Below are 19,166 nucleotides of genomic sequence, written 5' to 3'. Positions count from 1 at the left end.
ACCTTGAATATTGTGTGCAGTTCTGGTCGCCCCATCTCAGAAAAAATATAGTGGAACTGGAAATGGTTCAGAGAAGGGCAACAAAGATGATCAAGAATACAGAACAGCGTCCATATGAGGATAGACAAAAAGATTAGGGCTGTTCTGATTAGAAATGAGTCGACTAAGGGGGGATATTATAGGTCTATCAAATCATGAGTGATGTGGAAAAAGTGAATAGAGAGGTGAAAACTTTACTCTCTCACACAATACATGGCTGACCTCAGGCACAATGGAACTCTCTACAACAAGGATAAAGCTTGTCTGACAGGGAGAAGGAGCTTTCTCTGGGGTGAGTCCAGAACAAACTCCCAGAAATTTCACCAAACCTTCTGTTCCAAGTGGAAGGCACCTTTCTTCGATGTGCATTCTGTAACAGAAACACAGAGCAGTGTGTATATTCAAAACAGAAACCGAAAAAGAACAAAACCTAAACTGCACACACAATTCCCCCTAGCCCTCCCTCCCACCCCCGGGGGGAAGGAGAGGATGAGGGAGAAAACAAACCATGTGGCAGACATTTGTCACATTGCTTAACGTGATACTGGAAGAAGGTCAGATGCTACGGAGTTGAGGGCAATAGAAGGACCTATATGGAATAGAACTGAACTATTCTAGGATCTTTCTCCTTCCCTTTCCTCTATAAAATGGAGTTGATACCCACCTCACAGTGGTGTTGTGGAGCTCAATTAATGTTTATAAAACATGTCAAGATCTTCAGATAACCTGGTGGCCTGAGGAAGGGAGAGTTGTGCACAAGGTGCTGGTTAGTGAATGATTGGGGGGAGGGTGTCAGTCATAGCTTGTGTATAGGCGACGCTGCTGCCCACTGCCTCCTCAGCCCAATTTCTCTTTTCCAGTCCCCATTTCGCCCCTCTGTCTTTCCCTTCCATGCTTCCCTCAGGGCTCCTCTTCAGAGCTACCTCACTCCATCTTCTCCCTCTTGAACCCATTTCTCTTCCACAAGATACCACATCCGCTTTATGCAGCTGCAGGGGCAACAAAAAGTAAATGTTTTATTGTGGAACTGATAAGGTAATTAAAGGGGTTCAGAAGAGGGTGAATAAATATGTGACTCTGGAGGAAGAGAAAGATGGGGGAAAGAAATTGGACAGGGCTTAAGCAGTCTGGAGGATAGGAAGAAGAGTCCAAAACTGGTGGATCTGGGTCTGCCCTGATTATTATTCACCAAATAATCCTCTCTTTATCCATTGACTTCTTGCCTGTTCAAGGAGGCCCCAGCAATAACACTTTGGGTTGTTATGAAGGAGAAGCGCCATGTGCAACAGAAATAAGGAGGAGTGCCTGCAGAGGAGGTGGAAAAGAGATTCCATCAGTCCCCCTAGCCTAGCCAAAATATCAGTCCAGCTCTGTGCGATGCTGCGAAACTGGAAAAGATACACTGAAGCACTCAACGCCGGCAAAAGAAGGGTCTAGACGGGGCTAGTTCTCATTATACAGTGGCACAGCCACCCAATTTTGAAGTCAAATGGCTTTGTATATTCTCAGTGATGCCTGTGGAGCAGCATATGTGGGACAGACAGGGGGCAAACCTACCCAAGTGCTATTATGTCCCTTAGAATGCAGAATGCTTGAGAGGTGGAACACAGTAGTGTCTTTCAGACATTGTATAGCATTATGTTTTCTGGCCACAAATCATGTCACTCCTAGAAAGCTGATTTGTATTATTTAGATCGGTGGTTCCCAACCTGGTCTGTAGAGCACTTGCTGGTGGTCAGTGATGAGGTGGCTGGTCACATGGGTCTAATTCTGCTCCTTGTTACCACCAGCTAAATTATATTTAAAAATAGCTAAACATAAATTAGACATTGTCCTAATATTAATTTTCCATGGAGTAATTGGTGCAGTTACTGCAGGACTAGTATGTGATTGTGAGTGAGAAGGCGGACAGTCTGCGTAATTGTAAATGGGAGGGTAGACGGCTGTGAGATAATCCTCTTAAGATGTGATCCACATTGCAAATGTTGGAGTGTCTCTGATCAAGAAATAGGGCCAGAGTCTCACCTGGTATAAATCAGCATAGCTCCACTGAAGTCACATCAGCCCTGGCCCATTACATTTAGGATTTTTTTTTTTTAGCCATAAAAGAGAACTGCATTTGTCATAACTCATAACGTACAATATATTTCTGACTAAGTAACAAGATCCTGCTTTTTATTTCTCACTGGTATTCCACTGTAAGTAGGTCACGGAGAACTTGGAACGTGAATTGAAGATGGCTTGTCTGGAATTACTGTGTTTATTGAAGAAAAGTAGATTTCTAGATAAGATATGCATAGCTAATCCTAAATAATAGCTGGCTTGTGTCTCACACTGGAAACAAATTTCAAGAATGGTTCTATGTGAAAATATGATCCAGAGCTATGGAGTCTTAGGGTGAGGTGCTGCGTGCATACGAGAGTGCATTAAAAGATGCTAGGAGGGACTGATTTAATTTGTGTACAAAGGCCTGTGGTGTTCACATTCCATGTTTAAAAGTTCTATTCCAGGGGTCGGCAACGTTCGGCACGCGGCTCGCCAGGGTAAGCACCCTAGCGGGCCGGGCCAGTTTTATTTACCTGCTGACGCGGCAGGTTCGGCCGATCGCGGCCCCCATTCACCACAGTTCGCCATCCTGGTCCAATAGGGGTGGCAGGAAGCGGGTGCAGGCCGAGGGAAGTGCTGGCCACGGCTTCCCGTCACCCCCATTGGCCTGGGATGGCAAACCGCGGCCAGTGGGGGCCGCGATCGGCCGAACCTGCTGCATCAGCAGGTAAATAAACTGGCCCGGCCCGCTAGGGTGCTTACCCTGGCAAGCCGCGTGCCGAACGTTGCCGACCCCTGTTCTATTCTATATAGGTTATTGTACTGCCTTCATCACTATAGCATCTGAGTGCCTTCCAAGAATGCATTAAATGACAAGACTAACATCTATCATGTTAGGCACTTAAATATATATTTAAGCATCTAAATAAGGGGGAATTGCAGGTGCTCATGAGACTCATTTAGTTGTCACCATATGGATATAGGTACCTAATCACCCATGTTTGAAAATAGTAGGTTAAGTGACTTGGCAGAGGAGGAAGTGCCGGACATGGAGTTGGAGTGTAGGAGTTCTTGACTCTCAGTCCTGTATTCAGGCCACTAGATCAAATAATGTTCTGCCATGGACTTATTTCATTGCCATGAAGATTGACTTGTGTGGTAGATATGGAGCTTTTAGCTTCTTTTCAAATGCAAAATACATTAAAAAGTACCATTATTTCTAATGCGCCTATGTTAAATGTACTAAATCAAATGTACCTAATTAAAATATTTGTAGGTCTGGTTTAGTAACCGTCGTGCTAGATGGAGGAAACAGGCGGGGGCCAATCAACTGATGGCTTTCAACCACCTGATCCCAGGAGGATTCCCACCCACTGCCATGCCAACCTTGCCAACATACCAGCTATCTGAGCCCTCCTATCAACCCACCTCCATACCACAAGGTACAGTAGGGGACAGATGTTTCATTTAAACGGCGTTATCAGTGGTTTTCCATGTAAACCCACTTTAGAAACATTCTATTCTTCAAATTTTGAAAATGGTTTGGATGAATGTAGGCCTCAAGCCAGCAAAACTCTTACATTTAACATTGTGACTATTCCCATTGGCTTCACTAGCTTGTGGCCTGATTGCCTATGAATGGTGCCAGTGCCAGACTGACAGTCTTAGCTTGGACACTGAAGTCCCCTATCCCTGGGAGAGGTACAGCATTGGAAGGGGTTGTGCAAATGTCCCCATCCTCTCCCACCATTGTGTCTCAACTCTGCCATGTCCCAGTGCATGATGGAGGATAGGTCGTCAATCACTATGTTCATTCAGTCTTCTTTGTTGCAAGTGACAACTGCCAACTGGAAATTTTTATGCCTGATATGTGTCCAGTAGGAATTGGACTGAAGTCACCAACCAGCTCACACATGTACTGAATAGCCATCAGATGATAATAAGTTCCAGTTGCTACTAGAGAGGGGGTCCCAAACGTATCGATGGTTTGGGAAAAATGGAACTTAAATACAGGCTACTCCTGATTTTGATCTTTCAAAGGTAAATAATACCCTGTCTGATAGGGTATTATAAAACCAGGTCCCTGCCTCCCAAAGCTTTGTCTATTACAGAAGTGGGAGAAATTTGCAACTTTTTATCTAAGCCCCCTACCTGCTAAACTTCAGTGATTTGGTTAAAATGAAATCTGGATTCAAACCAGTGGTGGATAGTTTTACCAAACCAAAATCTGACTAGGGAAATTTTGCAAACCCCCCAACTTGTCTGATCACTAGTCACTACCAACCTGAGCTGAATTCCTACTGATGAACTGGGGAGGAAAGACTATATCCTGTCCATTAGAAGAGCATATGCCCATTATGCCCAATCACATCTGCATGTAACTTTCACAATGTAAATATGTCATGTAGATCTGACAGAGGCTTATGTCATGTTTTGTCTCATGTGTTTTTTTTCCCTCCTAGCCAGTTAAATATTGAGTAATGTTAAATATTCACCTTTGGTTTGGCTAATATTTACCTGCAAGTCCTGATCAGTTCTTCTCAGTGTTGAACTTTATATAGTTAATTTGTTATGTCAGAAAACTATGTGGAAAATGTATAAATGTGTTCCTTTCCCTTCTAGCTGTGTCTGATCCAAGCAGTACAGTCCACAGACCTCAGCCGCTTCCTCCAAGCACTGTACACCAAAGCAGCCTCCCTTCAAATCCAGAGAGCAGCTCTGCGTATTGCCTACCCAGCACCAGGCATGGATTTTCCAGCTATACAGACAGCTTTGTGCCTCCATCCGGGCCCTCAAATCCCATGAACCCTGCCATTGGCAATGGCCTTTCACCTCAGGTCAGTCCTGTGTTTTCAGACAGAGGATTTGCTGTATACCAGAACCAAAGAGTCTATTCCCCGAGGCCATAGTATAATGAATTGCCAAATTTAAACCATAATGTATTCTTTATACAAGCCACATGATTTCAGTTTGCTAGCTTCCTTTTTTTCCTACTTGCTGCATCAAAACTCATAGCTTATATTTAATTTTCAAGTAATCATGCACACTTCATGTTTGCATTCAGTTATCAAGCATTTGTAATGTGCCACTATTTTCCTTGAGATCCATTCCTGGGCAAAGAAAGATCAAGGAGGGTGATCTTGTCTTGTCTAATCAGCTTTTTATGAATACAATGCCTTTTTAAGAGACTATAGGAGTTTTACAAAATGGCCCTAGAAGTAGCAGAGAAGTTATAGTGGGAGAGGCGCAGCTGATGAGCAGTACACATTGGGATGAGCTATAATCAAGTTATAAATACATAAATTAGGAGACTTAACGTTCTTGGGAAATATATAAATGCTCAAATGCCATAATTGTTTTTCTAATTTGTGTGAGCTTTTCTTAGGAGATCATGTTAATAAATTGCCTTGATAATTGAGTGTCAAAAGGTTGGTTAAATTTCCTACAAGTGGCATCTGTCTGCAGTTGACATTATTAGCAATTGCTTAAATATACAGTACTTTAGTTTATTAGTGTGAGCTTCGCCCAGGTGTTTGGAAGAGCTGTCCACTAAATTCTGAGAAATGTCACAAAGGGGATGCAATCTATAATTACAATCAGGAATCTCTTCAGGGCTGAGAGTGAGAGTTTTAACAGCTTTATCGTCTTTCTACCCTTTTTTCCTCTCAGTGGTTAGAAAAACAGAGAGAAGCTCAGAATGACACAAATGAAAAGTGAAAAGACAATTATACTCAATTACACACTAATCACTGACTATCACCACTGCCTAAGCAGTAAGAGGGCATTCTAATAGGCAGAAAATGAGATTTTAATGGCACAAAGGGTGGCCAAAATAACGACTCATATATCTTTGCCTCCTTCGTTTTCTTCAACTTGTGGTTTGCATCTCGGGAATACAGTTCCTGGTTCCTGCATAACGGTGATAACTCTGTGCAGCTGAAAAGTTCAAAGGCATCGGAGTTGAAAAGAATGAATAGCAAAGGCAATGAAATAAACATTTTTGCCTAAAGGCAAAAGTTCATAAACCCTTTTTTGTAACAGTAAATGTAATTAAGTTTCATAGATTCCTATAGCACATAGTGGAATACAAAACTTTATGGCTTTAAAACCTCAGTAGAAAAATACCAACATAAAAACAAACGGATGTACTTCCAACAAGACTTTAATGAATTTTGTTTTGAAGAATCCTAATTTCTAAATGCAATCTCCAACAAAAGGCATGACATTATATTAGTGGTTTCATTCTTTGAAATGACCAGATTCATAGTATGCAAGGCTTCCATAATTTAGACATAAAAATCTTTCCAGGGTTCCGAGTTAATCCATCAGAGGCAGTTTTCAACGTCATTTTCAGTGTAAGTCAGTTCTAGCTATGGAGAAGTGTTATTTTGTTCTTTCAAAAAGCTTTTATTCACTGTGATATGAAAGTTAAGTATTACATTAAAGAAGTCCTGTGACATTTTGGTAAAGAGAGATCATTACCAAAAGGAATTGGTGGAACAAGTTTTCACGGCCAATATCTTATTGTGACCATCCTATAATCAAAAGGAGATCTTAAAACTGATAAAACAGACACAAATAGTTTCTGTGATCTCCAGTTCTTGGAACCCAGCCCTGATTCAGTGGTCAGGATTGTCTTCATATTATGAAAGTTGGTCTGTGGATCCTTAGCATTCCCCTACCTTCCCCCATCCCAGTGGTCAGAACAGGGATCGGCAACCTTTCACATGCGGCCCGCCAGCGTAATCACCCTGGTGGGCCGAGCCGGTTTGTTTACCTGCCACGTCCGCAGGTTCGGCCGATCACAGCTCCCACTGGCCGCGGTTCGCCGCTCTAAGCCAATGGGGGCTGCGGGAAGTGGCGTGGGCCGAGGGATGTGCTGGCCGCCGCTTCCCACTGCCCCCATTGGCCTGGGACGGTGAACCGCGGCCAGTGGGAGCTGCGATCGGCCAAACCTGTGGATGCAGCAGGTAAACAAACTGGCCCGGCCCGCCAGGGTGCTTACCCTGGCGGGCCGCGTGCCAAAGGTTGCCGATCTCTGGCTTAAAAAATTTCTGGCCCTGCTTTGCACCTTTACCATGGGCCTTAGAGGGAAGTTGGTCAATAGAAAAGAGTGTTGATGTAATTTGTTCATCACTTGAACATACTCAGTCACATCCATTCAAGTGGAGAGAGCTTTTGGAAGTTTATTGGCCTCAGTATGAAAATGTTTCAAGTTAAACAAATGCTGAAGAAGACCCTCAGACAGCATGGCAAAAAATGTTTAGACAGAGCTGGCCTTTGGGCTGTGTTAAACTCATGGCTCTGGGACCCCCAGATTTAGGAACCAAAAGATGTAAGGAGAAGCTGAGCCCTCATGTTTTCATAAGTAAATCTCTATCCCTTTTGCTGGCCAGAATCATCCTAAAGATATAAATTGCCCTAAACCAATTGCTGGGGTTGAAAGGAACAAGCAGCTGGGTTCGACTTCTGCAGCAGGAGGTTCCAGGGGTTGCCAGACACACACTTGTAATAAATAAAATGTCAGTTAAATTGGGGGTGTGTCCCAAATAATAATTCTGCCAATCCTCCCCCAAATCCTTCGTTCAACCCTCCACTGAGTTCTCTGCTCCTGGTGGACAGGAAATAGTCATGTCTGAGTGAGATGGAAATAAAAATTGTTTGTCAGGCCTGTCCAAAAATTCTAAAGCCAATTCTGCATTTAGGATTTTATCAAAGAAAAGGTAATGGGAAATTTCGCAGGGAGACACAAGCCCTAAGTTGGTAGAGCTGGGAGTGAGAAAAGGTTTTTAATGAGAAATCAAGAGCTTCTTTCCTTGCTGGGGGATTTTGATCCTACTGAATCTGTGTAGTGTATGTGTGTGAGCCATTAAAATGATGTCTACACTTACGACTATCTCCCATTAGCAAGCACTATAGAAAAACTATATACAAAACACAAGCTGAATTTATGGTGAATTATTCAAGGAAGAAGAAAAAAATTACACTACCCTCTAGAGAGATCCTTTGTGGTAAATAGAGTCCAGTGATGTATACAGCAAAGACTGGTATTAAGATTCACAGGACCAGATTCTCAGATGATGTAAAACACCATAGCTCCATTGACTTCAGTTTATACCAGGCGAGACTCTGGCCCACAGTTCTCTGAACTCAGTTTTTTTGATGCAGGGTATTCCATTTCTATTTTTGCTCCTGAGCCCACTGACAATTAAGTTTCTGGTTTAAGACAAACATTGTAGTCAAATTGAGATCAAAGGGGGAAACATTACAAGAGGTGCTACGGTGCTATAGTTTTGTTATTGTTTGTTCATTTTCTCACTGTAGTAACAAACTTTAATCAGAAGCTTGCATATGTCTGCATATTTTTGGGGGGGAGGGTGAAAGGATGGAATGTCAGCATCCAATACACCTGGCTTCCTGTTCTAGTGACTCTCTGGAAAATAAGATAAAGTTTTGTGTGTGCAAGTTTAAAACAAAGAGAGGAGTGGGAAGTCCTAACTGTCTTCCTAGCATTCAGCACATTCAGAACAAAGAGATGGTCTGCAGTTCTCATCAGGGTGATTGAGTATTGGTCTGCTAAGTCTGTTTTACCCATTATTACCTGGCTGTGGTGAGAAATCCTCTGTGTTATAGACTTACAAAGGGTTGATCTTTATAGAAACAAGGCAGTGATTAATAGTGCAGGGAACTGGTGTTAAGTATTGTCCTTGTCTGCATTTTACAAAAAAAATAAAATAAAAAAAAATCCATCTCTGCCAGTGAACTGGAGCTTTTTAAGAATAATGTCAGTATTGAGATTATTAGTGTGTAATGTATGTAAATTGCATATTTTGTGTCGGCTATGCCTATTATGCAGCTTCTTGGTTTTCATGCATATATTTATTGGAATATTGTAGTTCCCTTTCAAATTAAATTTCAATTGCTCAGTGCATTTTCTTTTGACAAACATTTGTTAATCCTGAAATTTATTAGGGAGTAGCATGTGTACAGAACTCAAGACGTTTTCTGATTTGGCATGTCATTTTCAGATCATGGCATTAACAATTACCTCAGATTCTTCAGATGTAAGGCAATGACTCTTTGTCAAAACATGTTTATTTCAATTGAAGGTGTATGGTCTTACTACAGATCTGATTATTACAAAGATAGGATTTCATCATTTTAATTTTTTTTATATAAGTTGAGGAAAAAAATCTCTTTCAGTGTGGCATGGGAATCCCTTGACCTTTTCTTGTTCTCTTTATAAATGTAAAGGCAGTAAAGTTTACCCAGGTCCATGTGGTTCAGGCAGTTCCTGTTTCTAAAGAGCGCTATTTCAGAATCTATTTGGGCTCAGATCCAGACACAAGAATATTTTTATTGTTGTTGTTCATCAGGCCACTCCTTTTCTACATTTACAAATCCACATAGGTTACAAAGCCTTAAATATCCACTGTTAAAAGAAAAACATCAAGGAGTCTGGTAGCAGCTTAAAGACTAACAGATTTATTTGGGCATAAGCTTTCATGGGTAAAAAACCTCACTTCTTCAGATGCAACTGAAAGTGTATGCCCAAATAAATCTGTTAGTCTTTAAGGTGCCACTGGACTCCTTGTTGTTTTTGTGGATACAGACTAACACGGCTACCCCCTGATACTTGACACTGTTAAAAGCTTTTACCACAAAGAACCAGAAGAGCAGGTGGTTGTAACCTGTTTCCTGATGGATATATTTTTTCACCCTAGAAAATCACTAAACCCTCACTTCCCAAAAGTGGGTCACACTAATAGAATTGGAGACTGTATGTGGTGTCCTTTTACGGTGGTAAATGCATTGGCTGTGTTAGTTGCACAGTTGCATCAGAGGGCACAGTGCCCTCCAGCGTACTTATCAGTTCTCACACTTTAACTGGCACTCAACAATATTCTGAAGTAAAACTACAACCTTTCCCTTGAACAGCATTGAACATTAGAGTTGTTTCACAGCTTCTTCTTGGAATGTCCAAACATTTCATTGTCTAAACCAGAGAATTATTCGGTAACCCTTTCACTGCGGCATGGTGCTCTCTTGGATGACTGTGTTCTGTATGAGTGCACTTGGTTTTTATCAGCTCAAGACATGTCAGCTATTGAATTAGGGCCTTTCCATTAGAAGAAAGATGCACTCATGATGCTTTATTAAATTCTGTTTTTATAGGAAAACTCAAGAGCAAATAGTTGAAAACGTGCATTGCCTCATTAAAATGAAATGAATAAAAACAGTGGGTTCCTTTACTATGCATAATTGCTGTAATAAAATTGTTCTACATCTGGTTGCCCACAGAAATACATTTTTTGTGTTGGATCAGTCTAGGAGAGCCTATACCAATCAAAAGCTCTTGATGTGGGTCAAAAGTGGTCTTAGCTTTGAGCATTATTCAACTGGTGACCAACTGGCATGAACCAGAAGTCCTGGATTTCTTAACTAGGGAGGCAGTTTGTTCACATTGTGTAATTTGTCTGAGCACGGGTTTTATGGATTGAGCATTATTCAACTGGTGACCAACTGGCATGAACCAGAAGTCCTGGATTTCTTAACTAGGGAGGCAGTTTGTTCACATTGTGTAATTTGTCTGAGCACGGGTTGCCTGATAAAAGCCATACATGTAAATAATGATGTTAAGCACATGGGGTTTTGTGTTGATTTTATCATTCCGTTTCCTTAGTTTGATGGAAACAATTGGAATTTTGTGGTCTCATAATTACTATCAGACAAGCATAACATTGGCTTAATTTTTAAAAAGTGCTTACTGACTTTGGATGCTTTCATTGGTGGATGCCTAACTTAAGATACCTTGAAGAGGACCTGATTGTCAGAGGGCAGGTGCTCATCACTTCTGAAAATTAGGTCTCCTGAAAGTGTCATAAGCTGACCACCTGTAAATTGAAGTCCCCAAAATCACTGGTCACATCCGAAAATTTAAGCCAGAATTATTCTTGTGTCTCAGTAACCACGAGATAATCAAATTGTAGAAAAGGTACTACAACAAAATATACTGACACTGAAATGTAGAAGTAAGATGTGACGTAGTCACATTCATTTCTTGAATTTGACAATTTTCACCATGTGACAGGTGATAAAATATTATATAAGATTATTTTTTGGTTGTAAACATTACAACTCATCACTCGCTTTATTTGGGCCATATAGTAAGAGATTATTCACCTCAGAAGCTTTTGATGCTCTTAATTCTACAATTTAAAACACTCATGATTTTCTGTATGCTAAACATATCTCTGCCATACAGTGGGCTGAAATTTTTTGCACAAAATGTTTTTCAGATGAAAAACAGATTATCCACCACAAAACAGGACTTTGCACAAAAAATTGTCAATATCTTCAAACTTTTCTGATTTTCAGAAATTATTGTGGAATATTTTAATCAATAATTTAATTAAATTGTATCAAAATCATTACTGAACATTTTTGTTTACCAAGAACGTGGTTTTCTGTAAATGAAATGTTCGATGTTTTTAAACAATTTCAATAAAAAATTCTATTAAAAACTGTTAAAAATGTCATGAAAACTTTTGCAACTCCTTCCCCCACCCCAAAAAACCCAGCAACCAGAAAATAGGTCTGTTTTGAATTCTGGGAAAAAGAAACAATTTTAATATTTCCCACAAAACTTATTCCTCTCCCTTCTCCTCCCATGATATCTGCCATTTAGGGTAGACTCTATCTCATATATGTGTCATGCTGAAAGCGATCATGATCAATCAAAACAAATTTGATCCAAATTTCACATCCAGATTTTTTAAATATTAACTTAGTTCTTTGATGCATTAAAAATCTCCCTCTTTAAAATGTGCTCTTTTTTGGTGTGATATTTTGATTCTCAGAGATTTTCTGCAGTGAAGAGTTAACAGCAGGTAATGTCATTCATCTTAGAAGCAGTTTGAAATTTTCTGTGTTAGTGATGAATGAGGGTATCTGACCCACATCTGTTTTACATTAGAATGGAACATTGCCCTGACATCGTTAGGAGCATTTGTCAAGATTCCCTGGACAGAGCTTCTGTAAATTACATGCTGCAAATGTGTCAGGGTCAGATAAGAGGATATCATTAACTCCACTAAAGTTTACTCATGATTCTGTCAGCTCAACTTAATACGTTAACTGCTAACAATTTTCCTTGAGCTGTTTCATTAAATCTTTCGTTTAGAGAAGGGTGAAAAAAAATGTATCACTGTACCCAAGAATATGACTCATGTTCTTTTCTCATAAATCATATTAATTGCAGGTATGGTCACAAAGCATATTAAATGCAGGCATGCGTAAATGAATTAAAACACATGAGAATTTTATTATGTCTATGGTGGGTCCAACCTACTAAAATACCAACCACATTAACTGGCATAATGTTTCATTTAAATGGAATAAGCTTTATCTCAGTTTAATGGGCTTTATTTTGTTGATAATAGATACATTTTATGTAATAGTTGATAATGGACCCAGTGTTGCCTACATACTTTTAAGGCTTTTATCAGCCACTTCTACTTATGCATACTGAGGCATGACCTCAACTGGTGTGAATCTCTGTTGACTTCAGTGGAACTACATTCATTCCCACAGCTGAGAATTTGTTGTAAAAAAGTGGAGAGGTTTTTTTGTGTTTGTTTTTTTGTTTGTTTTTTGTTTTTGTTTTGAGGAAGGGTGGTGGAAATTGCTCAATAAAATGTTTCTGTCTATTGTCCTTGTTGCAGTTCACTGTATTTATTAGAAGGCAATTTTGTCTGGAAACCAGATTAAATTTAGAGATCCATAGTCTTAGAATATAATTGTCTACAAACTATGAATATTGTATTTTGCTATATTAACTGAAAGGCTATTTATCAGTTCAAGGATACTCCCAGTATTCCTTATCAAGCCAAACTTGAAATCACATGCCACAAAGAAAACACTTGTTTTTTATTGTTCTACTTTATTCATGAACAAAATGTAGCATGTGGCCAAAACCGTAAGACTTGATTTTTGACCTCATTAAAATTCAGCATGAATAAGAACTGCAGCATTTGGCTCTAAAGACGTAGGGCCTGAGCCAACACTCATTTAAGTCAATGTGAATCTTTTTATTGATTTTAATGGGAGCTGAATCATGCTCATAATGAATATGTAAATAATTTGGTTTTACACATTCAGGGCCAGACCCATTGTTGGAATAAATCCGTGTAGCTCCATTTACCCTGGAGGGGGGAGGGCAGGGGGGCTCTGCTGGTTTATAACAGTGAAGGTTCTCACCTTCCGCGCCCAGACCTGGAAGTAATAGAGTGCCTCCTGTGAGGTGCTGAGTGCCATCTACTTCATGGAGGGCAGTAGAAGTCTCAGCTTGCAGGATTGGATCTTTAATGGCTTTCTAATTGATTAGGTGAAAGTCATTCATGCCCTTCCTGTAACTCCTCGCATGGGTGATAAGGTCATGACACATACCATAAGAGAGACTTCTGCCTTTAGGCTACTTCCCTTATAGTTTTCAAACAGACATGACCAAAAATCTAATTATTTAGATGCTAATCAACTGCAGGATGATTCCTAAGGCTTCTGAAGAAGACATTTCTGAGAAGACAATTACTGTTCAAAATCAAATTTTTCAGCCTTGAAGATATAGTGCTGTCGCTCTTGTCAAGATGGTTAAAGGCATCGGTTTTATTAGGTGCATCTGCACTTGATTAGAGATGACTGACAACTTGAGTTAATCTGTGGTAAATTTTGAATGAGATCCCATCTAATACCAGTACATTTCAACTTTCAGTGGCTACATGGCTGGCAAAAGAGTAAATTTTCTAAAGGAGGGCCTGAACTAAAACACCAGATACAAGCACACTTGAAGTTTAGAATCTGATCCAAATCCCCATTTAAAGCCTGCTCCCTAGCACTATAATGGGTCACACCAAAACCCTGGATCAAAACACTCCCAAACTTTGGGTTGTTCATAATTTGCATCTAGGTCCAAATCTAGGGCCCCTTTCTATTGAGAACAGAAGTAGAAAAAGTCAGAACTACTTTAAGAAGTAGTTTAAGGTGATGGGCATAAACACGTTCACCCAAACAGCCCTAAGGATCCTCGTTCAGGAAGCCAGCATATCCCTCGGCCCATGTCGCTTCCCGCAGCCCCCATTGGCCTGGAACTGCGAACCGCAGCCAGTGGGAGCCGCGATCGGCCGAACCTGCGGACGCTGCAGGTAAACAAACCGTCCCAGCGGATTTCCCTGGCAGGCCGCGTGCAAAAAGTTGCCAATCCCTGGGCTACACTATAGTTGCTATTGCAGCACAGCTTTGGTGGTAGCTATGTTGACAGAAGAATTCTTCCATCCACATTACACATTGCGGGTTAGGTCATCCTAATCCCATCATGCAGAGCACGAATTTTTCACAGCCCTGAGCAACATAGCTAGGTTGGTCTAATTTTTAAGTGTAGATTAGGCCTAAATGTGCTAGCAGAAGGGAGTAGTTCTCAGAGCTGTGCTTGTCTTTACCATATGCTGTGAAAATACAGAAGTCCTTTGAAAAGAAACATACATCAAGCTATAGCACAAGGAAAAGATTTGCAGAAATAAGGGATTTAGCAGCACAAGTACAATTAATTTGTGCTCCTAAATCACTTAGGTGCTTTTGTAAAATCTGTCCCTGAACTTCCATAGGAAATTCCAGCCAGAGGATTGACTTTTTAGATACAAGTACATGTTTTCAAGCAATCTAAAGTCTTTTTTTTTTTTTTATTGATCTTGACTTTCTGGTTAATTTCTTAACTACATTTATCTATAGGACATTACAAGAGTCATTGGAGGCTTGAAGCCAAGCTAGAAAGAAAGCACTACTGTTGTTCTTTAGAAAGGAGCGACTTGGCTAGGGAGTTTGTGGCATGACTCTGACCAAACAGCAAACACTGTAACCTTTTTCTTCTGTCAGAGGGGTAGCTGTGTTAGTCTGTATCCACAAAAACAACAAGGAGTCCAGTGACACCTTAAAGACTAACATATTTATTTGGGCATAAGCTTTCATGTGTAAAAAATCCACTTCTAGTATTCTTTACAGGCAAGCACATGCTTCATACCAGCAGCGCATGAGTTATGGGCGCTCTGCCCCTAGCCAGTAGACCAACGTTTTTTGGGGGGCTAGGATCTTTCTCTGGCTCTGCATTTGGAGGGCTGCCTGTAGTACGTAGTGAACACATTGAACTGATGTTAGTTTTTGAAGCTGAACAAATGTTAATTAATACGTTTTTGGGGGAAGGGATCATTTGTTTGTGGTGTGTTTGTACAGCACCTACACAGTGGAGTCCTGGTCCAGGCCTGGGGCTTTGAGGCAAAGATAAATAATAATTAACTATTTTGCCCCATTGTTCAGTCAGCCCTAGAGTTTAGTTCCTGTTGGGAACTTTTTATCAATATAATTACAGATTATTTTCCCCGCTCTTCTAAAGCAAAAATAAATATTTGATGAAAACAAGTTTACAATGACATCATGGGGGGAAAAAGAAGAAAAAATAATTTATATAAAGAGATGATATCTAGGAAAAAACGGCCCCTTAGAAAAGAGGAGCTGTTTATATGGTCAAGTTGACTAGAACAGTCAGTGGGGCTCGATTTCATGTACTACCCCATTTCAAAGCTCCTATGTTATGGTTTAAGAGCCTCAACATGGGAACCTAAGATATCCCTAATTAATTATGCATTTTTAAATTGGCCATATAAATACCTCACTCTTTTCTAATGTGGCTACTTTTATAGTTATGTCTGTTCTGGCTGCACTGTTTGTTATCAAGAATACACAATGGCTTGGGTTGGAGAATAAAGCATGATGAAGATTTTGTGTTTGGGGAACAGCATCATAAGAAAATTTGGACTGTGACTGATGATCTATTTTCTCTTTTTCTTTTTTATCCTCATCGAGTTCCCAATGAATAAACATCCATAGGAATTCCAGCTGTGACGTGATCAGACATTTTAAGAGCATAAAAGATGGTTTGTTTTTTTGTCCCACCTATATGCCTGTACATTATTTTTTCTGGAATGCCAGCCATAAGTTACTATTTAGATGCATGATGTAACTCTTTTTCCTCTTTGAATTAGGAACCCGAAGTTCAGGTTAAATACCAAGTAATAGATATCATGGGAAATTAAATAACAGACACTAGTTGTTCTTGCAGCTCTATATGAAATATAGTTCTTCATGCATTTTAACCTTTATTTGTTACTATACGTTTTATTTTAGGTAATGGGCCTCCTGACTAACCATGGTGGTGTACCTCACCAGCCCCAAACTGATTATGCCCTCTCACCCTTAACTGGGGGTTTAGAACCAACCACTACTGTATCAGCCAGCTGCAGTCAGAGACTAGATCATATGAAAAGTTTAGATAGCCTGCCTACATCACAGTCCTACTGCCCACCAACTTACAGCACCACCGGTTACAGTATGGACCCTGTCACAGGATACCAGTATGGACAGTATGGACAAAGTGAGTACCAGGTGGATATTTATGTTGTGCAATGACTGGGTCATACCCTTAGTAAGGTAACTGTCTAGCTACAGTATATTTTTCTTCTTGTAACAAAGGAAATGGGGAGGATTGATTCTAACCTATGACTTTTTCTTCTGTTCATAATAGAACTATGTTTGCTGCTAAGATAACTGATTGTTCAAGCAAGATTTCTGCTGCATAATTATTTTCTTAAGTGATGTCAACAACATCTTGATGTTATTAATTGTTGAGACATGAAACCTGATTGCCATTAGGTAAAACATAAGGGTTGTCCAAAATGAAATAACCACTGGCATTCCAGTATTAGAAACACATGTTTTTAATGAGGTCAGCTCAAGAATCATTATAGTATATAATCCCAGATACATAGAGTTTTGTCAAACTTGTCCCAGGAATAAAAATATTAGTCCCTTTCCTTTGATATATTTGTATTAAATATGACAATGTCAACCTGTAGTTGACATTGCCCCTTACTGTGAGGTTGTCACAGCATGACTTAAAGAACTTCTTTTGCTTTCTTACAGGTGCCTTTCATTATCTGAAGCCAGATATTGCATAAATGAACTGTCCACTTCAAGTTAAAGCTTGTCTTGTTTCTGGTCTCACTCCAGTGCTTGGATGGGAGGGATCTTCTCACCAAAATGCAACCCAAGCTGGGGCAATCACAATAGAGATACAGGATCATTCTGTTCTTTTCTCGCGTCATTGCTTTCGATAGACATTTCGACATGTTGGACGTAACAGTTCAGAAGACAAAGACCAAGAGCAATAAAAAATAAACAAATAAATAAATACAACACAGTTCAGCGTGGGCAGGTATAAAAAATGCTGAAGAATTTAAAATCACTGACTGACAAAGCATTCCATTTTATGTTGCTGAAAAAGCATGCATTGATTTGGACAAACAAAATATTCTAAAACTTAACAGTTGAGCTCTGCAAACTCAGACTCTTGACATCCGATGCTGACTTTATTCTAACTTTAAAACTGCTCAGTTTCTGAAGCATGAGCAGGAGAACATTTTGATTTTACACACTGGAAATTGACATCAAGACGAAATGTCATGGTCTGTAGGAAGCTAGGATAGATGTAAAAGACTTCCAGAACAAGTTAATGGTTATCTTATCATTCTTTTGTAATCATGTTGTCAAGAAATGTCACATACAAGTTTTGCTTTACAATGAACAAGATATTGTGTAACATGAAGAAATTTTTTTGCAATTTGTGTGTGTGAAGTTTTCCTAATCCATGTTACGTTCTGAAACAAACACGGAAAAGGAAACAACAACAACAAAACAAAGTGACTTTGATTTCCACAACTGCCTAACAATGTGCAATACTGTGTACCTCACACAAGCTTTGGGATCATCCAAAGTGATATAGATAGAACTATATTTTTGCAGGTACTTTTATTTTTGCAGTACATATTTCATTATGATAAAATGCAGAAGTGGTGCAGTCCGTAGTACAACAGAATCTGGCTCACGAGTCATGACCATTTTCAGGAAACAATACATTTGAAATGATTACGTTTACATTCTCTTTTAGTGATGTACAGGACATGAACAGAGATGTCCCTGTATCTGACATGTACTTTTAAATTATACAGTGATAGCTAATATAGAAAAAATAATAATAGGAACCGAGGTTTACATAAGTTTGTGTTGTGACATTTTAGAATGTCAATAAATTTGTGTTTTGAAATGTTAAGAGGAACAGGAAGATGGAAGGCAGTGTTATTTATTTCTCTTTATTCTTGGAACAATGAATGAGGTAGGACACATACATTCCTTTTAGCATTAAGGACTATGAAGTAGTGAGATAGTGAGACTAGGTGTAGTACAGAGATTAGTTCACACATTGGTCTTAAAAGGTGATGGAACAAAAGAAATATTATCTTTGTGTTGCAGCCTCTACCAACAACACATGTGTTGTAAAAAAAATGTCTTTCATGTAAAAAGTGCAGTAAATATTTACTATTTATAATGAATAAACAGTTATGAAGACTTGCAAAGCACTGATTATTTTGTCCTAAACTGTGGTATTGTGCTAAATATATTGATACAATTTAACCTGGCTATCACAAAGGGGGAAAAAATGTTATCTTCAGTTCAAACTGTTTTTATTATATAAGCACTCTGCACACATTTAAGATAGGGCTGTCCATAGGCAGCCTATGAGCCCCACGGGCTGTTTGTATGACAGACTCATTACTACACTATGCGTTTTCATGTGGCATTTTGCAAAGTATGTATCCCATACTGCAGCAGGAAAGCATTGTGCTTTTCCCAGACCTGCATAAGGAAAGACAAAGAGGTGAACCTGTACCTGTGGGGTAGGGATGTAGGGTGGAGGGTTGGGTTCAGGGTGGGTGCAAAGGGTGGGGTGGGGGTTCAGGTTTGGGATAGGGGTACGGGAGCAGCTCTCTTGGGATGGTTTCACAAAATGCAGAGTCTCTATTTGTAATAGTTTTGCAGGCTACGTGCTAAAATGTATGTTCCCCAAGAGAAGAATCAATAATTCTAATTCAGTATTACACACAAGTAGATTACAAATGCAGATTTTTTAATTGAAATTT

General features: G+C 39.7%; 1 protein-coding gene across 3 annotated transcripts in view; it reads left to right on the top strand.

Moving 5' to 3' along the window:
• The window catches only part of PAX3 (paired box 3), a 104,083-nt gene extending 85,506 nt beyond the window's left edge, over positions 1–18,577 (top strand). For 2 of the 3 annotated variants that reach the window (XM_054038889.1, XM_054038888.1), the window contains exons 6-9: positions 3,362–3,527; positions 4,708–4,922; positions 16,318–16,564; positions 17,113–18,577. In XM_054038889.1, the coding sequence (XP_053894864.1) occupies positions 3,362–3,527; positions 4,708–4,922; positions 16,318–16,564; positions 17,113–17,147 (663 nt within the window). In that variant the 3' untranslated portion in view covers positions 17,148–18,577. The remainder of the gene's footprint in view (positions 1–3,361; positions 3,528–4,707; positions 4,923–16,317; positions 16,565–17,112) is intronic. The other variant, XM_054038890.1, reaches the window with a different exon arrangement.
• Positions 18,578–19,166: the final 589 nt, after the last annotated feature.

Source organism: Malaclemys terrapin, chromosome 9, assembly GCF_027887155.1.
Source record: "Malaclemys terrapin pileata isolate rMalTer1 chromosome 9, rMalTer1.hap1, whole genome shotgun sequence".
NCBI classification, from domain to species: domain Eukaryota; kingdom Metazoa; phylum Chordata; order Testudines; family Emydidae; genus Malaclemys; species Malaclemys terrapin.
This window is presented reverse-complemented; position numbering and strand designations above follow the sequence as displayed.